The sequence below is a fragment of the Lepidochelys kempii genome, chromosome 1, assembly GCF_965140265.1.
Source record: "Lepidochelys kempii isolate rLepKem1 chromosome 1, rLepKem1.hap2, whole genome shotgun sequence".
NCBI lineage: Eukaryota > Metazoa > Chordata > Testudines > Cheloniidae > Lepidochelys > Lepidochelys kempii.
The window spans coordinates 134,820,078-134,839,124 of NC_133256.1; the positions used below are offsets into that span (position 1 = coordinate 134,820,078).

At 37.9% G+C, this 19,047-nt stretch overlaps 1 protein-coding gene across 12 annotated transcripts in view; it reads right to left on the minus strand.

The window, feature by feature from the left end:
* Positions 1-19,047, minus strand: part of GPM6B (glycoprotein M6B) — a 137,168-nt gene that overhangs the window by 24,951 nt on the left and 93,170 nt on the right. Inside the window, exons 1-2 of one of the 12 annotated variants that reach the window (XR_012160184.1) lie at positions 12,324-12,842; positions 5,212-5,331 (exon numbers count right to left, since the gene is read on the minus strand). The exons of 8 other annotated variants lie outside the window; for them this stretch is intronic. Coding sequence is in view for 2 of the 4 variants with exons in the window: in XM_073355184.1 (XP_073211285.1) it covers positions 5,212-5,331; positions 12,324-12,384 (181 nt within the window). In the remaining 2 variants the exon portion in view is untranslated. Of the gene's footprint in view, positions 1-5,211; positions 5,332-12,323; positions 12,843-19,047 lie in introns of those variants that run through there. 3 more of the 12 variants (XM_073355184.1, XR_012160186.1, XM_073355230.1) reach the window with 3 other exon arrangements.

Genomic DNA, 19,047 nt, shown 5'->3' on the forward strand with positions numbered 1-19,047 from the left:
GAGTACTGTGTCCAGTTTTAGGCCCCACACTTCAAGAAGGATGTGGATAAATTGGAGAGAGTCCAGCGAAGGGCAACAAAAATGATTAGGGGACTGGAACACATGAGTTATGAGGAGAGGCTGAGGGAGCTGGGATTGTTTAGCCTGCAGAAGAGAAGAATGAGGGGGGATTTGATAGCTGCTTTCAACTACCTGAAAGGGGGTTCCAAAGAGGATGGCTCTAGACTGTTCTCAATGGTAGCAGATGACAGAACGAGGAGTAATGGTCTCAAGTTGCAGTGGGGGAGGTTTAGATTGGATATTAGGAAAAACTTTTTCACTAAGAGGGTGGTGAAACACTGGAATGCATTACCTAGGGAGGTGGTAGAATCTCCTTCCTTAGAGGTTTTTAAGGTCAGGCTTGACAAAGCCCTGGCTGGGATGATTTAACTGGGAATTGGTCCTGCTTTGAGCAGGGGGTTGGACTAGATGACCTTCTGGGGTCCCTTTCAACCCTGATATTCTATGATTCTATGATTTCTTGTCAACAGACGAGACAGGAACTCTTTCCAGCCCACGAGATAATGCATTTCAAAGCAAGGCTGCACCACCTCTGAAGAGAAGGAAGTTGGTCAACTTGTGCTTTAAGAGAGGATTTACTTTGAACAATCTTAACTGGGTCCATAAGGGTGGATATTTTCCCACTCACTATCGGTTATTTCTGAAAAATGCAACCTCCTATTAATCATTGCATCACTACAGTATTTTAAAAGATCTTCCTTGATAAAAATAGTCTGGAGCTCTGTTGCTATAACTTTGGCAGTAATTTCTCCTGCAGATTTGTTCCAGCACTTTGCAGCACAAATTTTTTCCAAGGACTCTTGTACGTGGAGGTGTTAATCTACATGCAGAATTCATTCATCTAAAATCACTCCACTGGCAAAAGTTATCAGTCTCAGTCTAACTCCGCACGAGGTTGCACACAAACAGCATACACAAAACCCAGGGTTTGCAATCAGTCTGCCATTTCATATTTTTTATTAGAATAGTCCCTCTTTCTAATCTCTCCCCTCACCCTGATCTCCACCCATCTCCTCATGCACACTAGTCATCTCTCAGTTTTAGGTTAGCCAAGCCAGCATCTTCTGTCTAGACAACTCTGAGCCAAAAGGTGTAATAAATTAGACACAGGGCCAGACTTACAAAGGTATTTAGGCATCTAAAGAGGTAGACAGATACCCAATGGGATTTACAAACGTGATCACGTGAGCTAGCACCTACCTCCCATTGACTTCTTAGGGGCCTTTGTAAATCTCACCCTGCATGAACTAGAGTTTCCTGGGTTTTCTTGTGAAAAAAAGAGAACAACTATTTTTAGCAATGTTTGTGTTTTAATCAAAGGTTAGTTTCTTACCTGTAAAATTTGACTTTTGAATCTTAGATCTCCCAGTCTGGAAGTGGTAACTTACCTCACAATGCATCAATGCCAGAAGAAGCAATAGCAGAATAAGACTTTTAATCACACTGGATCTCAACCACAGCTACCAACCGCTTCTCCAGTTGACGCTTCCTTGACTTCAAGGAAGTAAACAAAAACAGAATCTCTCTCCCCAGTAAAAAGAAAAGGAGGACTTGTGGCACCTTAGAGACTAACAAACTTATCTGAGCATAAGCTTTCATGAGCTACAGCTCACTTCATCGGATGCATGCAGTGGAAAATACAGTTGGGAGATTTATACACACAGAGAACATGAAACAATGGGTGTTACCATACACACTGTAACACGAGTGAGCAGGTAAGGCTTGAATAAAGATTGGGAGTGGATGGGTCATTACACAAAGTAAAACTATTTCCCCATGTTTATTCCCCCTCCTTCCCGCCCCCCGCTCACTGTTCCTCAGATGTTCTTGTCAACTGCTGGAAATGGTCCACCTTGATTATCAGTACAAAAGTCGTCGTCCCCCCCGCTCTCCTGCTGGTAACAGCTCACCTTACCTGATCACTCTCGTTACAGTGTGTATGGTAACACCCATTGTTTCATGTTCTCTGTGTATATAAATCTCCCCACTGTATTTTCCACTTAATGCAGCCGATGAAGTGAGCTGTAGCTCACAAACGCTTGTGCTCAGAAAATGTTAGTCTCTAAGGTGCCACAAGTCCTCCTTTTCTTTTTGCGCATACAGACTAATACGGCTGCTACTCTGAAATCTCCCCAGTAACAATCCTACTTAAATATAATTTTTTTAAAAGGGGGGGGCACGGCGGGGAGAGAGATTTTCAGACCAGTGGATCTGAGATTCAGAAGCCAAATCCAGCTTTTCAGTATCAATCTGGAACTAAGGGGTCTTTAGAGAAATAGCTTATCTAAATACAGAATAAGAGGAAAATGAACCACCACTATAAAGACCTTTGGCCAGTCGTAGCACCAACACAGGTGAAGGTGTGTGCATGAGCAGATGCTTTGCAAATTTCCCCCTGCTCATGAGACAGCTTGTATCCTTATGGAACGATCTTAAATCCTGATGGGAGGGTGCACCTTCTCGTGCCTTTATGCCTATTTAAAGTAGGCCCAAAAAGCCCAATATTTTTAGGAAGAAATCTAGGAAGAGAAAAACAACCATAAAACAAACAAAAACCCAATTCATCTGGAAGAATTTCCACAAGAATGTTCATTTTAAAACAAGGGTGCCAATCTTTAAACAAAGAGTTTTAAAGAAAGATGACAATAAAGTAGCATTTAATTGATTAAAGATTCAAGCAGATAGTTGCTTATGTAGAGATCTAGTGAAAGAAGCAAAAGATCAAAAGGAAAACAAAAAGTTTGCTCTCCTAACACCACCTATTACTGACACTGAAAGAGGAGATAAGGAAGGTTGCCCTAGGAAGAAACTGTACGTTAGTAGTGTTGGGAGTGTTTTCCAGTGTACTATTCAGTGCAATCCAAAACAAGAGATTCCTATACCAGCTCTGAAATGAAAAAATCCATTGTTCTGATTCTGTTCCTCTTTCAAGGGAAGTAGCAACATTTCACTGTGACTAAATAATCATTAGCACAGAGATTGGTATCCTTGTTCCAGCCTTCTTCAGCGTAGTTGGTCTGTTACTATTCTCAGTTTTCTACTGCACAGCACATCTGGAGAGATTCAGGTTTCTTTACATCAGAGCAATCAGAAACTGAGTTTCCCACATTAAAATGTCATTTTCAGCCTCTGGCTTGTTCAGGTTACGCCCAGGACCTCTTGCACCTTCAACTCTTCATTGAAAAGCCCCAGAAATGTCCTAGCACTCCCAAACTCACGCTTATGTTTGTATTTTAGCAAGCCTCCTAATTCAACCAGTGTCCATGGACAGACCTCAGCTTCTGGATGGCATTGATCATTGGTTCTTGAAGTGGATTTCCTTTAACGATGTAGTCTGACAGCTACCAGTGTAATAAGGATTTTGCTCTGAAGTAGTTGAGTAAAGATTTACAGAATCTTTTGGCTACTTCTTCTAAAGTACAGAGACAAATGACCTGTAGGTGCATAAGCTTCGTAAAAGATGGCTAAGATAAGCATTGAACTTGTGAATCATGATATTTGCCTCTAATATTCTTCAACGTTTGACCTGAAAAAACATCCAGTTGAAAAAATCTCTCTGATGGAAACAAGGCCTTCTTGAAATTTAGTACCAGTATATAAAACAGACTGATCACATTTGTAATGAACGCTGGGTTTGTGACAAAGAAAAGGAGCTTTTACTAGCCACATCATCTATAGAACACATCAGAGATCACCACATCTCAGAGACTTTGCAATCACAAACAAATGTCTTGAGCCACTTCAGATCTAGAACTAGACAGAACTTGCCCACTTTCTGGTGCTATAAAGCACTACGGATAAATCTGTTGAAGTCTAGCTAAACCATTAATGGTCCATAATGTTTTTTAAATGATTCCGTACATAGAATTGTCACCTTGAACATAGCTAGAAGATTTCTGTATGGATTTAGCCATTGGTTCCCCTTTGGGACTTTGGACAACAGTCCTCATCAGATATTCTTCTAAATACCTGGCCATTACGAATCCATTCTCTCAGAATCTGGGTAGCAGGCTCACAACTAAGACTCCAGCAAGAAAAAGGTCAGTCTGATGACTCAGACTCAGACATTAGCTGAAGTGGAGATCTGAAAAGGTACCTCAGAATATTGCCAGCCCATTGTATTTTAAATTCTGTTTGGGATGTTATGCAACGGTACTGTTTCTACTTTTAGGAAATATAATGAAGAGCCATTAACAATGCAAAGTATTATTACCAGTACCAAGTTCTCCCTCTACCCTCCATAGCTGAGCAGAATAGACGTGATCAACCAAATAATACATCTGACTAATTTAGCAATATTTTTGAATATACAATTTGACAATAAAAATATTCACTCATTTCTAGCATACAGACTAAGCCTACCATGGAAAGAGCATTTTAAGGTCTAAAGAACCAGGCCATCGGGTTATATAAGGGAAGGGGCTAAGTGGAAAACTTGGTGAATGTTCTCCAAATGTAGCGCTCAAATCTCTGAACTGGATTAAATAGATCAGCTTCATCCAGGAAAGAGGCTGGTTGGGCAAAATAACCTTACATGTTGTTTGACCTGAGACACTTCAAAGGTAATTTTCAAAAAGTGAGCTAAGTGCTCACCCTCTGAAAATCAGGCCTCCATTTTAGTGACTCAAGTTGGGCACCCAAAATCTGACACATGCAGAATCTCTAATCACTTTGGAAAATCTTGGCCTCAGTCTTTCTTTAAAACATGAGATACACACACACAGTTGTTGCTGGAAAATGAGCTATTAGGTGAAATACTGTTCAAAGAAGCACTTGATAGGAGACCCACTGCATTATGTATTGCTCTCTCTTTGGACATGGAAGCCAACTGATGGACTATAAATTATACCATCATCAGTTTCTTACTGGGTTTGCATACACAGCAATACTATCCTGCCTTGGCTGTGGACAGTTTTGAAATGATTGCTGGCAATACAATTAACAAAATGATATCTATAAATTGCAAGCTACTGCCTTTCCAACACTAAGAGATTAAAATTAAAGTTTATTTCAAGCAATCATGAGAAAAATCAGACTCCTAACTAAGAAACATAGAAAAACATTTTTGAAAAGGTTACAGTTACTGCAAATCATGTTTGTGCTACCGTATTTGAACTCTCCATTTAGATTTCACCCCAACCCTTTATTTACCTTGAATCCCCAAAGGACTAATATTGCCTCTCAATGCTGGCACATGATGGTACTGGTGTGGCCTTGAACTCCTGTACATCCAGTGGTACCTGCCAATTTCCATTTCTGGTCTGGTGATCACTGCCAATTTTAGGTGGTAAAACGTCAGTGTCTCCAGCAAAAAAAAAATTTGTTCAATAATTTTAAAATTAAATGAATAAAAGTAAGTGGAGAGTCCAGAAAAATATGCTGAGATTTAATAACTGAAATATAACCTATTTGTACCAACAAAGAGGAGGAAAATCAACAGAATATGCTGTTAAAGTTATGAGCTAAAAACCATTAGTGATACAAGAATGTTTAAAACTCCTCTAGGTTCTTGAATGAACATAAATACAAATTAAAACATTCTAGTCTGTTGTGGTCTCTGATCACCAAAACTCCCTTACCCTACACCAACCCCCTTCTCTTTTCTGGCAAGCAGTCCCTTCTCTAAGAGATAGGGCAGAAAGGGAAACAGAATTGTGGGAAACCAAATATCTATTTTTAAAGTATCCTAAACCCAACAGAATTAGATAATTACCACCAGATGTAGAGAGAGAGAGAGAGAGAGACAAACACAAATCTGTCCAGTGACGCAAAGTTAACTTCTTAAAACAAATAGATGAGAAAAGCTGCTCTCACACTGGTGCAATTTTTGACCAGCTCTATTGATTTCAGCAGAGTTACTCCAGTTTTACAATGAACGTGTGAGGAGAATTTGACCCATTACTGTTCTCTCCCCCCCCGGACCTTTCTCAGTTGTTGGGAAATTTCAGTAGTGTCACATCATTTCCAGTCATATGTAGTGGTCTGTAATTTGTTGGGAGAATACTTCAAAGCTTTACTGCTCCTGAGCATCATGGAAAGAGGCTATTGGCAAAACAACATCAAATTGCTTTTGGATCAACATTTTTTCACCTTGCCTGGTTATGAATTGCCAGGCTGCCAATTAGGGTGACCAGATGTCCTGATTTTATAGGGACAGTCCCGATTTTGGGGTCTTTTTTTTATACAGGTTCCTATTACCCCCCACCCCGTCCCGTTTTTCACATTTGCTGTCTGGTCACCCTACTGTCAATGCAAGATGGATCATTTCTTAAAATTTAGTATATTAAATAGCACTGAATATTTATTTCAAAAATATTTCAGTTCACTTTTAACGGAGAAAATTATAATTCAGTGGAAGTTGCACTGTTAGGATTACTTTAGGTTACTGTTTTGGAACAATGATTAGCTATAGCTGGATATCCTTTTTAGAATTTGTATGTAATTTCTGAACATTTATTTACATAGTTTATGTATCATGTCGCACAAATAATAGCTATAGGTGCTCTAATTTACAATTCACACAACTATATACATCTATGGTAGTTACTGGGGTCAAACTCTACATTTCTTTGTTGTTTATACATCAGTGAAAGAACCATCTGTGGTCTTCTAATAAAAAATGCATGAGAGAGATGGGGTGGGGGAGGGTTAAAATGGGCCATGTAGTCTTGATTTGGACTAATTAATCACAGAAAATGTAATCTGATAGTTATTTCCTAAAGGAGATTATGAAGAGTCTCCTCAAGGGAAGTGGTGAAAACTCCATTCAACAATTAGCCAGTGACTATAATATTGGGAGCAAGACTAGCCAGGTAAGGGGAAGGATTAAGGATTACTGTAGATGACATAGTTGGTCCTTTTCCACGTTTACTCTGATTCCATGACAATGCTCTATATGGTGCCATATCGTGCCTATTGTGCATGTACAGTGCAATCTGGAAATCTTTCTGCTTTTACCATATTCTGTATCACATATGTCTAAGTCTTCCTTCACATGATCATTTGGGCAAACTACTGGGGATACGCTCTTCTTAAGATATTCACTTTTTAGTCAGAAACCAAATCCTACTAATTAAAACCTGAATCACTAGGTTTGACACATTATTATCCCTATCATATATAAACACCAAGATTTTCTAGGCTAGACTCCAAAATGTTTCACTTCTAGATTTATAGTTCGGCACTTCTATTTAACTGGCATTGTTCAGGAGGAATGAGCACCACCAAATCCCACTGAAGTCAAAGAGAACTAGAGCAGCTCAACACCTTTGAAATATGGATTTGGGAGCCTAACAATTGAGGCCTAGCTTTGAAAACTTTGGCTAATAAGTATAATTTGTACAAGAAGAAGATGGGTTATTGTGTTATTCAAACCTAAAAAGAAAAAGCATCTCTTCTTTGATGGGCTTCTGCACATTCCCACTTGTGGTGCCTTGATCCTACATGTGAGAATATGCAAAGACTCATCTTGAAAAATTTAAATTTCAGGTGAGTAATCTTCAATTCTTCTTCGAGTGATCTTGGCATATTCCCATTTGTGGGATCAAGGTATCTGAGCCACAATCTTCATATCCATCAAGTCACTAAATGCCTAATGTTTATACAATCAAGGGCTTCCCTCAAAATGAAATTAACCTTTAACATTAAGAAGTCAATTATACTTATTGTATGCAGTAGTATAGCCGTGTCAGTCCCAGGATATTAGAAGACAAAGGTGGATGAGGTGATATCTGCTATTGAACCAACTTCTATTGGTGAGAGAAACAAGATTTCAAGCTTACACCACTCTGTAACAATAGGAACTTGATTTGTGTTAACACACCATAAATACTGAACAAGAAAAGACCCTAACCATTCATCTCCATTTATTGGATAAACAGAAGTTGGTCGAATAAAAGATACTACCTCACCCACCCTATCTCTCTAATGATACTTAATTGTTTTGGTTCTAAACTACACACATTTTGCAAATTCACACTTTTTAAAAAGTTGGTATAAAAACGTTATAAAAATTGACATGTAATTGTATTGTTTTAGGCTAATATATAATCATGAATAACAAAACTCTTTGTTTGAAATCTCTCACAACAATTCCTAATTATGAACTCCATTTTCACTGATTAAGTGCTCCCTTCTAACCTACAATCAACATGAATTTCCAGCACAACTGCTCAGATTTTTCCATCTACTTTTATAATACAGCATATACAAGTGGAGCTTTTTATGCATTAGTCTAATACAATAAAACTATTTATCAGGAGTTGCTTTTGACCAGACCTTCATGCCTAATTTATTATGGTTATTCACAGCAATTTTTTGGAACTTTTACAACTTAAGAGTAATATTTTTCACTGTTGCATGAAAAAAGCAAACTTCTTGTCTCTCTTAATATGTATCTGGATGTATTCTCCTCCACTGCTGATACAAAACGGCATTTCATTTTGCCCATTTATTCCAGCTCAGTGAATCTACCTACCTAGTCCTCACGTTTTGATTTAATTTAATGCCTACAAGATAAACTGTGTCATTTGTAATAATTTGTAAACCCTCATCTTTAAGTGCATTCAGTCTGTTCTGTAGCTCTGTAAAATATCTGCTCAACATTTACATGAGCTCTGCTCATGGTGTTTCTCTCTGATAAGAGCTGTGGATATGTAGACTAAGCAATACTCTGAACAAGGGCGTTGTTCAGCTTCCAATTAAAAAATCAGGGCAGCTGTCATTCTTGTCTATCTTGAGAGAAATAGCTCTGTGAAGGATGTTGCAAATCCAACAGATGGACTATGTATCATTGCCAGAAGGGGGAATACTTTTATTATTTAATATGAACCCTGAATTAATTTACTTGCAATTTTCGAATGTATTCGTAACGTAAGAAAGATGTAATTTGCACAGTCATTCCCAAATAACTAAATATTTTTAAACACTTTGGGGCAGATCCTCAGCTGGTGTAAATTGTTGTAGCTGCACTAAAGTCAATGGAACTATTGCTGTTTACACCAGCTAAGCATCTGCCGCATTATATTTACCATAGTTTGAGAAAGCATGTGAATTGCACGTATGCCATAGCAAGTTGCATACATGTGTAGATACTGTAAGTAAACTACACCTTCACTTGTTGTCCTGCACTGTTATACAATGTTATTGTGCAACGTTTTCTACAGAGGCAAGGGTGGCTGAAGTATACTATATGCTATACTGTCATACATAAGTTAAAGTTAATAAATGTTTGTATTGCTATTGTTTTTGTAAATGCACTTTGAGATCCTTTGATTTAAAAATCCATAGAAATTTAGACCATCATTAATAGTGAAAATGGACATTTTTCCTACTGTGTTATATCCACTTCAAATTAAACGTTTGTTTTCTCCACAGTTTGTGTGTAGGCACATGACACTGTACATGAACTTGGAGATCTAAAGGGAGATGAAAGGTTAGGATCTTTTCTTATTCAATATATATGGTGTGTTAACACAATCACAGTTCCTATTGTTAAAGAGCAATAAGAAATAAAAACAAACCCCAGCATGTCTGGCTTATTTTATTTAATTTAAGTTGGCAATTTATTTCTGAAAGTAAGGTTTTATAAAAAAAAATTGTGATATTTTAAAAGAAAACACTGAAGGGTATTCACACGCTCAAAAGATCTCAGAATCTAATAGCTCCAGTTTTCGGCACTGGAGTAAATGGCAAGATATTCCAAAAGGCTCAGTTCCTATTTAGGCACCTACATGAAATTGCAGGATTTTCAAGAATGCCCAGCAACGTTCTCAGCACAGTTGCCAATTTTCACATGGTAAATAGGCACCCCGACTTTCACAATAAGCCAAAACTCAAGCTAATCCCATTTCAAAACCAGGCCAAAACAAGCCAATCCCTAAGAACCCCAACACTCTATGTGACTAGATTCCCCCCGGTGTGCAGTCTGGGACTATGGTGGGCCTGTTGTGCACCCCTGACACTCTCTCCTCCCCCCCTTGCCCTTGCTTGCCCCTTGACCACGCTTGCCGGGAGCCGATCAAAAAAAAGAAGAAGAAGAAGAAAAAAGAAGCAACAAGCTACAAGCCAAAAAAGCAACTCACAAGACAATTAAGCCAAAAACAAGCTCAATTTCTGTGTTTTTCCCCACAGGTTTGGCATGTCTGGTTCTTGGTGTGAGTTACCCCAGGTGCTGGGCTCTCATGAAAATCCTGCCTCTTCATTTAGGTGCCTAAATAGTGGCCGAACCCTTCTGACAATCTGGCCCAAAAATCTCAAAACAAAACTCAGTGCCCTTCCTCACTGAGTACTTGTAGAAAGGAATAGGCAAATTAATCTGGAGGATTATTTTATTTCATTGTTTAAATTGAGAAGAGGCAACCAGTTCTATTCTTCATATTTTATTGCCATGCATAGTATACTGTTTGAATTTATGAAAGGCAATGTTGAACTGAATGAAGATACAACTTCACAGTGTCTGTAAGGCTGTATGTTACTTTCATAAATGATGAAGTAGGCAAGAATAACAAAGTCATAAAAATACTAAATGCATTTAAATATCATGTTCAGTGTGTCAAACTAGATACAGGAAAGCCAGAAAATAGTGGTAAAATTAAGGTTCCAAGTCCCTTCTGCTTGCCCCTTTATGAAAACAAGAGAGTCTGTCATTCGTCATGCATATCAGCCTTAACTTTGATAACTTGTTTAAAATAATGAACATTCTCTACATGCTGTGTTTGGGGATTTAGGCAAGGATGAAAATTATCATGTAATCATTAATGGGTCTGCAAGGGACGTTATTTGTGATGTACAATATATGGAAAACTTTTTGAGAGTTGGTAAATATTATATATACTTAGACTATTTAAAATATATATTATTTACCTGGTGGAAAGGAAAACTTTAGACCTTTTAAAAATTATCTAAATGACTGAGATGGCTCTTTTAATCAAAGTATTTAGGATTTATATTTTGTACATTAATATGCATTCAAAATTGCCAGTGAAGTTTGTTGCTGCCCATGCATGTTAATGGCTTTCATAGTTTAATCTCTTGGCATTGTAACTCTTTTTTGGAAAATCCCTAGGGGATTATGTTTTTCTGTGGTCTAATCACTTGCCAAATTTCATTTTGTTGAAATTGATGCTGGTTTTGAATTAGACAGACTAGAAAAGAAAAACAAAACTTCAAATCAGGGAAACAAAATATTTTTCAAACTCTGGTATCAAAGGTTTTCACTATGTATATAATTAAATGCTTTTTTATATGAAAACCCCCTAAAATCTAGTGATATAAATTAGGTATTATAATATATCAACTGGTTCAACTGCTAAGAAATAATACACGCAACAGGTTCCTGAGGAGATCTCATTATCTAGGTATTGTCAGGAGTTCACAAGAAAAAAATTAAGATAATTTTTGTTAGAGATGTTTCACTCAGCAGAATTTATTGTACCTCTTTGTACAATAGCCCGCTATACTGAATGACATGAATTATATGGCAGTCTGATTCCAAAATGTAACAGTCCTTCAGTGGTGGAATTTATCCTGTGAAGTGCTGGACTTTAGATCAATCAATCACCTGGAGCACTCAGATTAAATTAAGTCTCTCTCCTACCACACTGCCATTTTCTTATCTCAGAATAATACATTTGGAACTCTTCTCCCCATCAAGGAGCAATTCTGGATGACACATACACACACACACGCTGGGACTTCAATGTTGCTTCACTCAGTGCACTATTCACCTTTTTCCTACCATAGGGAAACAAAAGTCTATGAAGTAAAATGTAGAAGATGAAAAGGAATTAGTCTGCTATCTGGCACCAATCTACTGCATCAAGGAAGCTAGGGATGTCATTCTAAACAGGCAGAAAGCTACATGTTCCTGTAACCTAGGTCTCCCACACTGCATTGCCCAACACTAAAGCACTGCTACATGACTAGTCTCAGTGAAAATTTCTGATTATGGCTCTCAGGACCCTACACACATTTTCTCTCTAAACTAATTTACCAAAACTAATCAAAGAAGGAGCAATAACAAGGCTTCTTTTGCAAAAACACACCATTTTAATGGGGTTGGAGAAGGTTCACAGCGAGAACATATACAGCGGGAAAGATTCCTGCTCTATTAATTTGCTGTCAAGCCTTACAGGGAAAAAAAACCCCTGAAAGCTAGAAAGATGCAATAATGATTGTTTAAGAGCTGTGACAAAAACGGTCTAACCTCTTTAAGTACCCTCAATGAAAAGATTTAAACAGGCTATTGTTAGACCTCTGGGTACCTTTTTTTTCTTGGCTTTGTTCTGTATTTTCCTCTGCTGCAGTTTCCATGGCTGGCTTCATACCATCCACCAAAAATGCTTTCTCCCCCCTCCTCCCAACAAAATCTTTTTCTCTTCTTTCTTTCTTACTCCCTTCTGTCTCTTATTTACAGCAGCAGTGATTGAGTGGCTCTGTTCTTCACTACAGTAGATTACAGTCCTTTCCAAAATGCAAAAAGTCTTGTCAGCTTCAATTTCGCTCTGCTTACTGGTCCATAAAGATTTGTGCCAGGAAACAGTCAGCCATACGTCACCAAGGACCCCAGTTACAAATAGCTATTCTGTGTCCGATTGTGTCCCAACTTCTATGTAGCTGGGATTGGAAGAATCGGCTAACCACCTTTTCTCCTTGCTTGCTCTCTCTTTCCCCTTCCCTCTCTTTCTCCAGAGGCTCCCAATGAATGTTAATCAATTCTCTCAGCAAAGAATGGATTTGTGACATCAAGTGGGGATGCATGTGAGAATGAAAGAAGCCCCCTCCTGTCGCATGACTCAGCTATGAAACTAGCTCCCCTATTGCTTCTCTAAGGAGAGTCATCACACAATCACAAGGCTCTCTTTCCCATGGGACCCTATTATTATGCTTCACATTTTGATTTATTCCATATGCCCTCTGCTCTTGCAGAGAACATAAACACAATGTGCACACCGCCTCCAGTTTATCTTCTGCTGACTTTAAGAAGCAAGTGAGGTTTGGCTCTCATACAGCACAAACCAAAGGACAACAAACAATTGTGTATGGATGTATCTGTGTCCACATAACATACACAGACAGCTTAAAGCAGAATTTAAAATCCCTTCCTTCTCTGGCTAGCAAAGATCACAATACAAATGTGAACACAAATGAACAGAAGTACAATATAATAGTTTTTAAAATAAAACTGGGTAAGCAAGCATACAGTCCATAATTTTCAAATGGGTGCCTAACATGAGGCCCTGATTCAGGGGAGCAACCCTTTTCAGGGAAGAAGTTAAACATGTATTTAAGCGCCGTCCTGAAAAGGGATGGACCTGAGTGATTTTAAAGTGCTTCGCTGAATCTTAAGCAATTAAAGATGAGAATTAAAGTACATCCACAGAGATAATGGACGTCAGTGATTTAACCAATTTCAAAATTTTGGCCCTGGGGCTGATCCTGAAAGGCAATAAGGTATCAGCTGACTTTAGTGGTTTCTGAGGGGGCTCAACACCATACTCGATAAGTCCCATATCCTGCATGTTCCTTATATTTAATTGGAGCAAGATGGTGGGCAGAGAAAAGCACTCTGAAGAGTCTGCAGACATGCTGCAGTCTCCTTTGATTATAAGGAACACACCCACAATTGGTCAATTCAGTCCACAGTTTGAGAATACTCCTGGATTCCTCACTGACACTAAGCTCTCAATAGCAGCATCTGCAAATAATGCTTTCTACCATCTTCGGTTAATTAAGAGACACTGTCCCTCCTGTGAACAATGACCTCAGTTCGCCACCACTTTATTACCTTCCAACTGGTCTACAGTATGCTGGATACGATACCTAAAAGCTCACCTAAAACTCTAGAATAAGACCCATGGTTAACAGCTCTGCTGCTCTAGCACAAAGGTACTTTCTACCTTCAAAGTAAAATTCATCTGTATAGGAGACAGAGCTTTTTAGGAGGCTAACCCAAAGCTGTGTAACAAACAATTCTCCTCCTGGGGAAAGGATGACAAAAAGAACAACCCACTTTTGACACATGAAAGCACTCAGATGCTATGGTGATGAGGGTGGTGATATTATGCTCAGATACTATGGTGATAAGAACCTATACAGAACAGAATTAAATTTTGGTCTAGTTATCCTTGTAAACAAATAAAACTTTATTTGGGGGCATTTTTGCATCTGACATCAGCGAAAACAAAAATACAAGACAATGACGCTAAAATAAAGACATCTCCAAGTTTCATTGAAGTGCCAGAAAGTAACAAGTCAAAATGGAAAGGCAGCTATTTGTTTCCACAAGTAAAATCACTGCAGCTTGCAATTTATCAATAGACTGATAGTGTTTCTGATAATTGCAGTGCCATATTTAGTTCAATTTCCTTAATGTATTTGGCTTATACTGTCCTATTTGGAAGACTGCTACTTCATTTCTTCCCCCGCAGAGCATGGAAATAAATCCAAATTGATGCAATTTTTATGGGTTTATGATGTGTGGCATACTTCCCAAGATACAATGATCATCTTTGGGTTTTGTTTTGTTTTTTAATGTTTTGGCTGACCCACTTATCTCTATTGCCTTCACATGTAAACCGCTATAGAACCTCCGGTCAATTTAAGTGAGACCTATTTGTTGAAAGTTGAATGTTTCCTGGTTCGTAAGTAGTTTTTCTTGAATGAGTTCAGGACTTTAGAACAGATGTGTTATTAACAAGTTAATAACTAGCAGGCGGTGGAGACCACCCCCTTTTCTTCCAAGGATCGCCCCTCCTATGTCCAAGTAGTGAAGAAATACATAACACTAGAAGAACATATTAACTACTCAAGAACTTGAACTAATGTCTTCAAGAGCCATCAAACTATTTAAAGCTACCTAAACTAATTAAATTATTAATTCTAGCTACTGAATCATCCTCTAAAGATTTAAGTGATGCAGCAAAGTGTGAAGTTCTCTCCCACTCCCTCCTGTTTTCCAGCTTGCTGAAAGATGTGATGGGTTTTAAGTCACAGTTTATCATCTTACTTCAGTCATTTCCTAATTCTCCTCCACTTCTTTCCCTTTATTAGCAAGCACTGCAGATGGAACAAACACTGCTTTCTCCTCTGCTACCATCGGTACTATTACTGTACATACATGTTCAAGACCACTGTAACCAAAAGCCTAAGCCCAGGCCCCCAACTCTTCTCAAAATGAGGTAGGTCTTTTTCAGAATGCACTGTCCTCCAGGGAGATTATAAGGTTGTATGCAAACACTAGCTATCTCCACCACTGTGGTGAAGGGCACTGTTACCCGGACAGCCACAAAGAATTTTTAGAATGAAGAATCTACTCCTTCCCTCATCAGAAGAGTTTTAAAAAGCCTGACAAAAATGATCTCGAGAGACTGAAATCCAGATAACCACAGTCATAAGGACTGGGTTGATTGAGATAACCAATGCTGGGAGAGTCACATGATTATGCTCCAGGAGTTCAATAGAGTGACATTTTATTTGCAACTCAAAATGAAATTAAAAATAAGTGGGGGGGGGGGAGAAGAGGAGAGGGATGAATGGAGGATTCTGCTGCTGAAACACAGCCCTAAGCCTACAGCACGACACTAAGAGTTAAAGCGATAGAGTTAAGTATGTGAGAACACTGCAGAATAGGTCCCAGTGGATAACCAGTTAGTACAAAATATAACTCCCTATTTTTTGAACTAATTTATTTTAAAATATCTGTAATTATTTTTCTTGGTCAAAGTGAAGCATTGCAATTACACAAATTAAAAATATATTATATAAATATAAATAACTATACTTAAAGATATGTAGGTATATTAAAAACATAATTTTGTTAGCAGGTGCCTATTCTTTTTGAACACTGGCTGCCTCTATTCATGTCAGTAACAATCTAGTTCACATTCATAAAGGATAAGGAGATCTGTGATAAGTTATAGAAAATTCATTATAAGCTTTAAGTAGATGGACACACTCCGCCATTTGTACAAAGGCTTTAGAGAGCTACAACAAAGAGAATTTTCACACTTTTCCCAAAGAACGTTTGAAGCTGAAATACACTGTTTGGATTTTTGAAGGCTAAATCCTGAGACTCTGTATCACACAGGACTGCAATATATATTCAAAGTGGCTAGTTTTAAAGTAAGCAGATAATACAAGCATACATTCTTTTAAAAGAAAGAACAAATGTACATGCAATTTAACGTATGGTTTTATTTTGGGTTTCTCTTGATATATAAACCGATGTGAAGTTTCAACAACCTAAATTTCATCCAAACCCTGTGCATGTTTTTTGCCCCAAGTTATCTAAAGTTGGTGTAAACTCTCTGACATAGTGTTTATTTATAACTGATGACAATTTTCATAGGGTGCGATATGTTCAAAGCACAGTAGTCAGTTTTAGCTTCATAGCTATCACATACTGGTGAGATGCTTTAAAAATTTGCCTCCAATTCCTTTGACATGCTGAACTGTTTGAAAAACAAAATTCCAAGTGATATCATTGTCTCATATTTGCTAACTAGTGATATCAGTAATGAATGATTATGAGAAAAATAATAAAATTGTATTTTAATACTCTACATAACATGCAGAATACTTTAAAATGTGTGTGTATTATATCTATTATATCTATATCGATAGATAGATGATAAAATGACTGAGTCTCCAATCCTGGACTTCTGTGGATAGAGCAGTATTGGGACCTTAGTTTGGACAATAAGTATCCTCGAGTAATAAGGGATTAGCTGGTGAATTTAGCTCATCACAATGAAAATTCTCAGCTATTTAAAAAAGTCAGAAGTAGGCAGATACCCAATGACTGTTGATAAACAAGACTGATCCTAGTAAGTTCTATTGATCATAAAATAATGAGAGAAATCAGTCCTTTAACATCTTGGTCCAAATCCTACTGCCCTTACTTATCCTACTTACTTATCGTTTCAATAAAATTCCCATTACACTTAAATGCCATAATTTTTTAAACCTAGGTGTCTACAGTTCACTCGTCTATCCATATTTAGTCTCTTACATGTAACAGACCTGACTTTCAAAGGCCACATTTTTGAGATGGCTAAATATATATTTAGGAGCCAAAAGGAGAGGAAAGCCAAAGACTTCATGAAGTCACTAAGGATTAGCTGTTGTTATTGATTTTATACTTGGATGCTAATGTGATAGGTAGTAGTATAAAATCCTAAGATTTAGACACCCAGGTTTGAAAATTTGGCCAATGGGACTACTTTCATGACGAAAGCCAGCAGGATTTGGCCACTACAGATAAGAGAACCATAACCAATTAGTAGTATGGATTCAGAAAGTTTGGGTACCACCTAACCTAACTGCTTTCTTAATAGTATTAAAAATCTGTGGACAAAGTAAAGCAGTAGATTTAATATATTTGTATTTTACTATGGTTAAACCTTTGGTACAATGTCTCACAAAACCCTGTTCTCAAAATGGAGTCAAAATGGCTTGAATATAAACTCTACCAGTTATCGTGACCCTTTGTTTGTAGCCCTTCAGACTGTTTCCTCATACCAAAGTAACAAGCTGAGGAGAGGTGTGGTACTGGGGAAGGGGGGGGGGGCACGCACTGCAATGGTCTGCATTAGGGACAGTCTTATTTAATAATATTCATTTAGAAAAAGGAGTAAACAGCACATTAATGAAATTCACAGATTAAACTGAACTGGAAGGCATTAAGAACATTAGCTAGGATAGTAGAATAATCCAAAGACTTTCAGAGGTGAAAATTGTGGATAGAAACTCTAAAAAAGGTTCATCTTGAAATAAAAACCTAAACTCTGTGGAAAAATACAGTAATTCAAACTACAAATATCAACTGGAGGGAGAAATGTGGGGAACAGTAGTACTGGAAAAAGGTGACAAAGCTGTAAAAAAAAAAGCCAATAAAATGTTGGGGTGCATACATCAACACAGAAGCTATAGCCCTTCGATAGATAGCTCTGGCTTGGCCACTCCTAAAATCTGTTCTGTTCTGGGCATCTGCTTACCAGAAATATGTTGACAAATTGGAGGGAGCTCATGCAACAGCTACAAAAATTATTGTAGTGAATAGATAATAAGGAAAGATTATCAAGAGCTAAAAATATACAGCTTGGCTAAGTGAATGGGGACAGGAAAACAACCTCCCAATAGCAAGAAGGAAGGAAAATTATTTAGCATAATAGAAGAGGATGTAACTGTTGAAATTTAGAAAGGAAAAACTTGGCTGAATATCAGGCATATTTCCTGACATGGAACAGTCTGCCAAAGCAAGCAGTGGAATCCCCATCACAGGGGACTTTTAAAACTGGGGTGGACTAATCTGTAGGTAACAGTTTTGTAGGTAACAGTGAGTGATTCCCTGGCAGTAAAATGTATTTGATTGCTCTAGTAGGTCTCTAAATTCTATGACACATTTAACAAATATAGCCCTATACCCCACAACTTTCCTTCCCTTGAAAACAAACACACACTAAGAGCTAGTGAAAAACAAAGCAGTTATATTTCCACACCTATACATTCACGAGAGCTAACGCAGAACCTCATGGAATGACAACTGACCCGTGAAATAGATCCTGCCAAGCTAGCACACAACCTCCCTACCAGAAATAGGTTTTATTTAACCACTGACAATTTACAGTGCTGTCCTTTTACATCTTCGTAGGCTTCTCCTCCAGCTATACTCAATGAACATTCAATGGCCATGTTTGTAGTCCTAGAAGTGGAAGACACGGCTGCTTTTGAAGGTTTTCAAGTCTCATATTTAAACATAGGTTCAACTGCCTAGTTATCCAATTAATACTATCTGCTGGCTACATAACTATAAAATCTTTGCAAATCAAGCAAACATACTATAGGCACTGCTTAACACACATTACATATACTTCCTCCTTTCCCTTTAGGGGATAAAGATTTGGGCACATTTATCAGTATCCCTAGAGCACCTACAGCAGTTTCCAATTCTCAGCTGAATGAAGGTATCCAAGCTATGTGACCAAA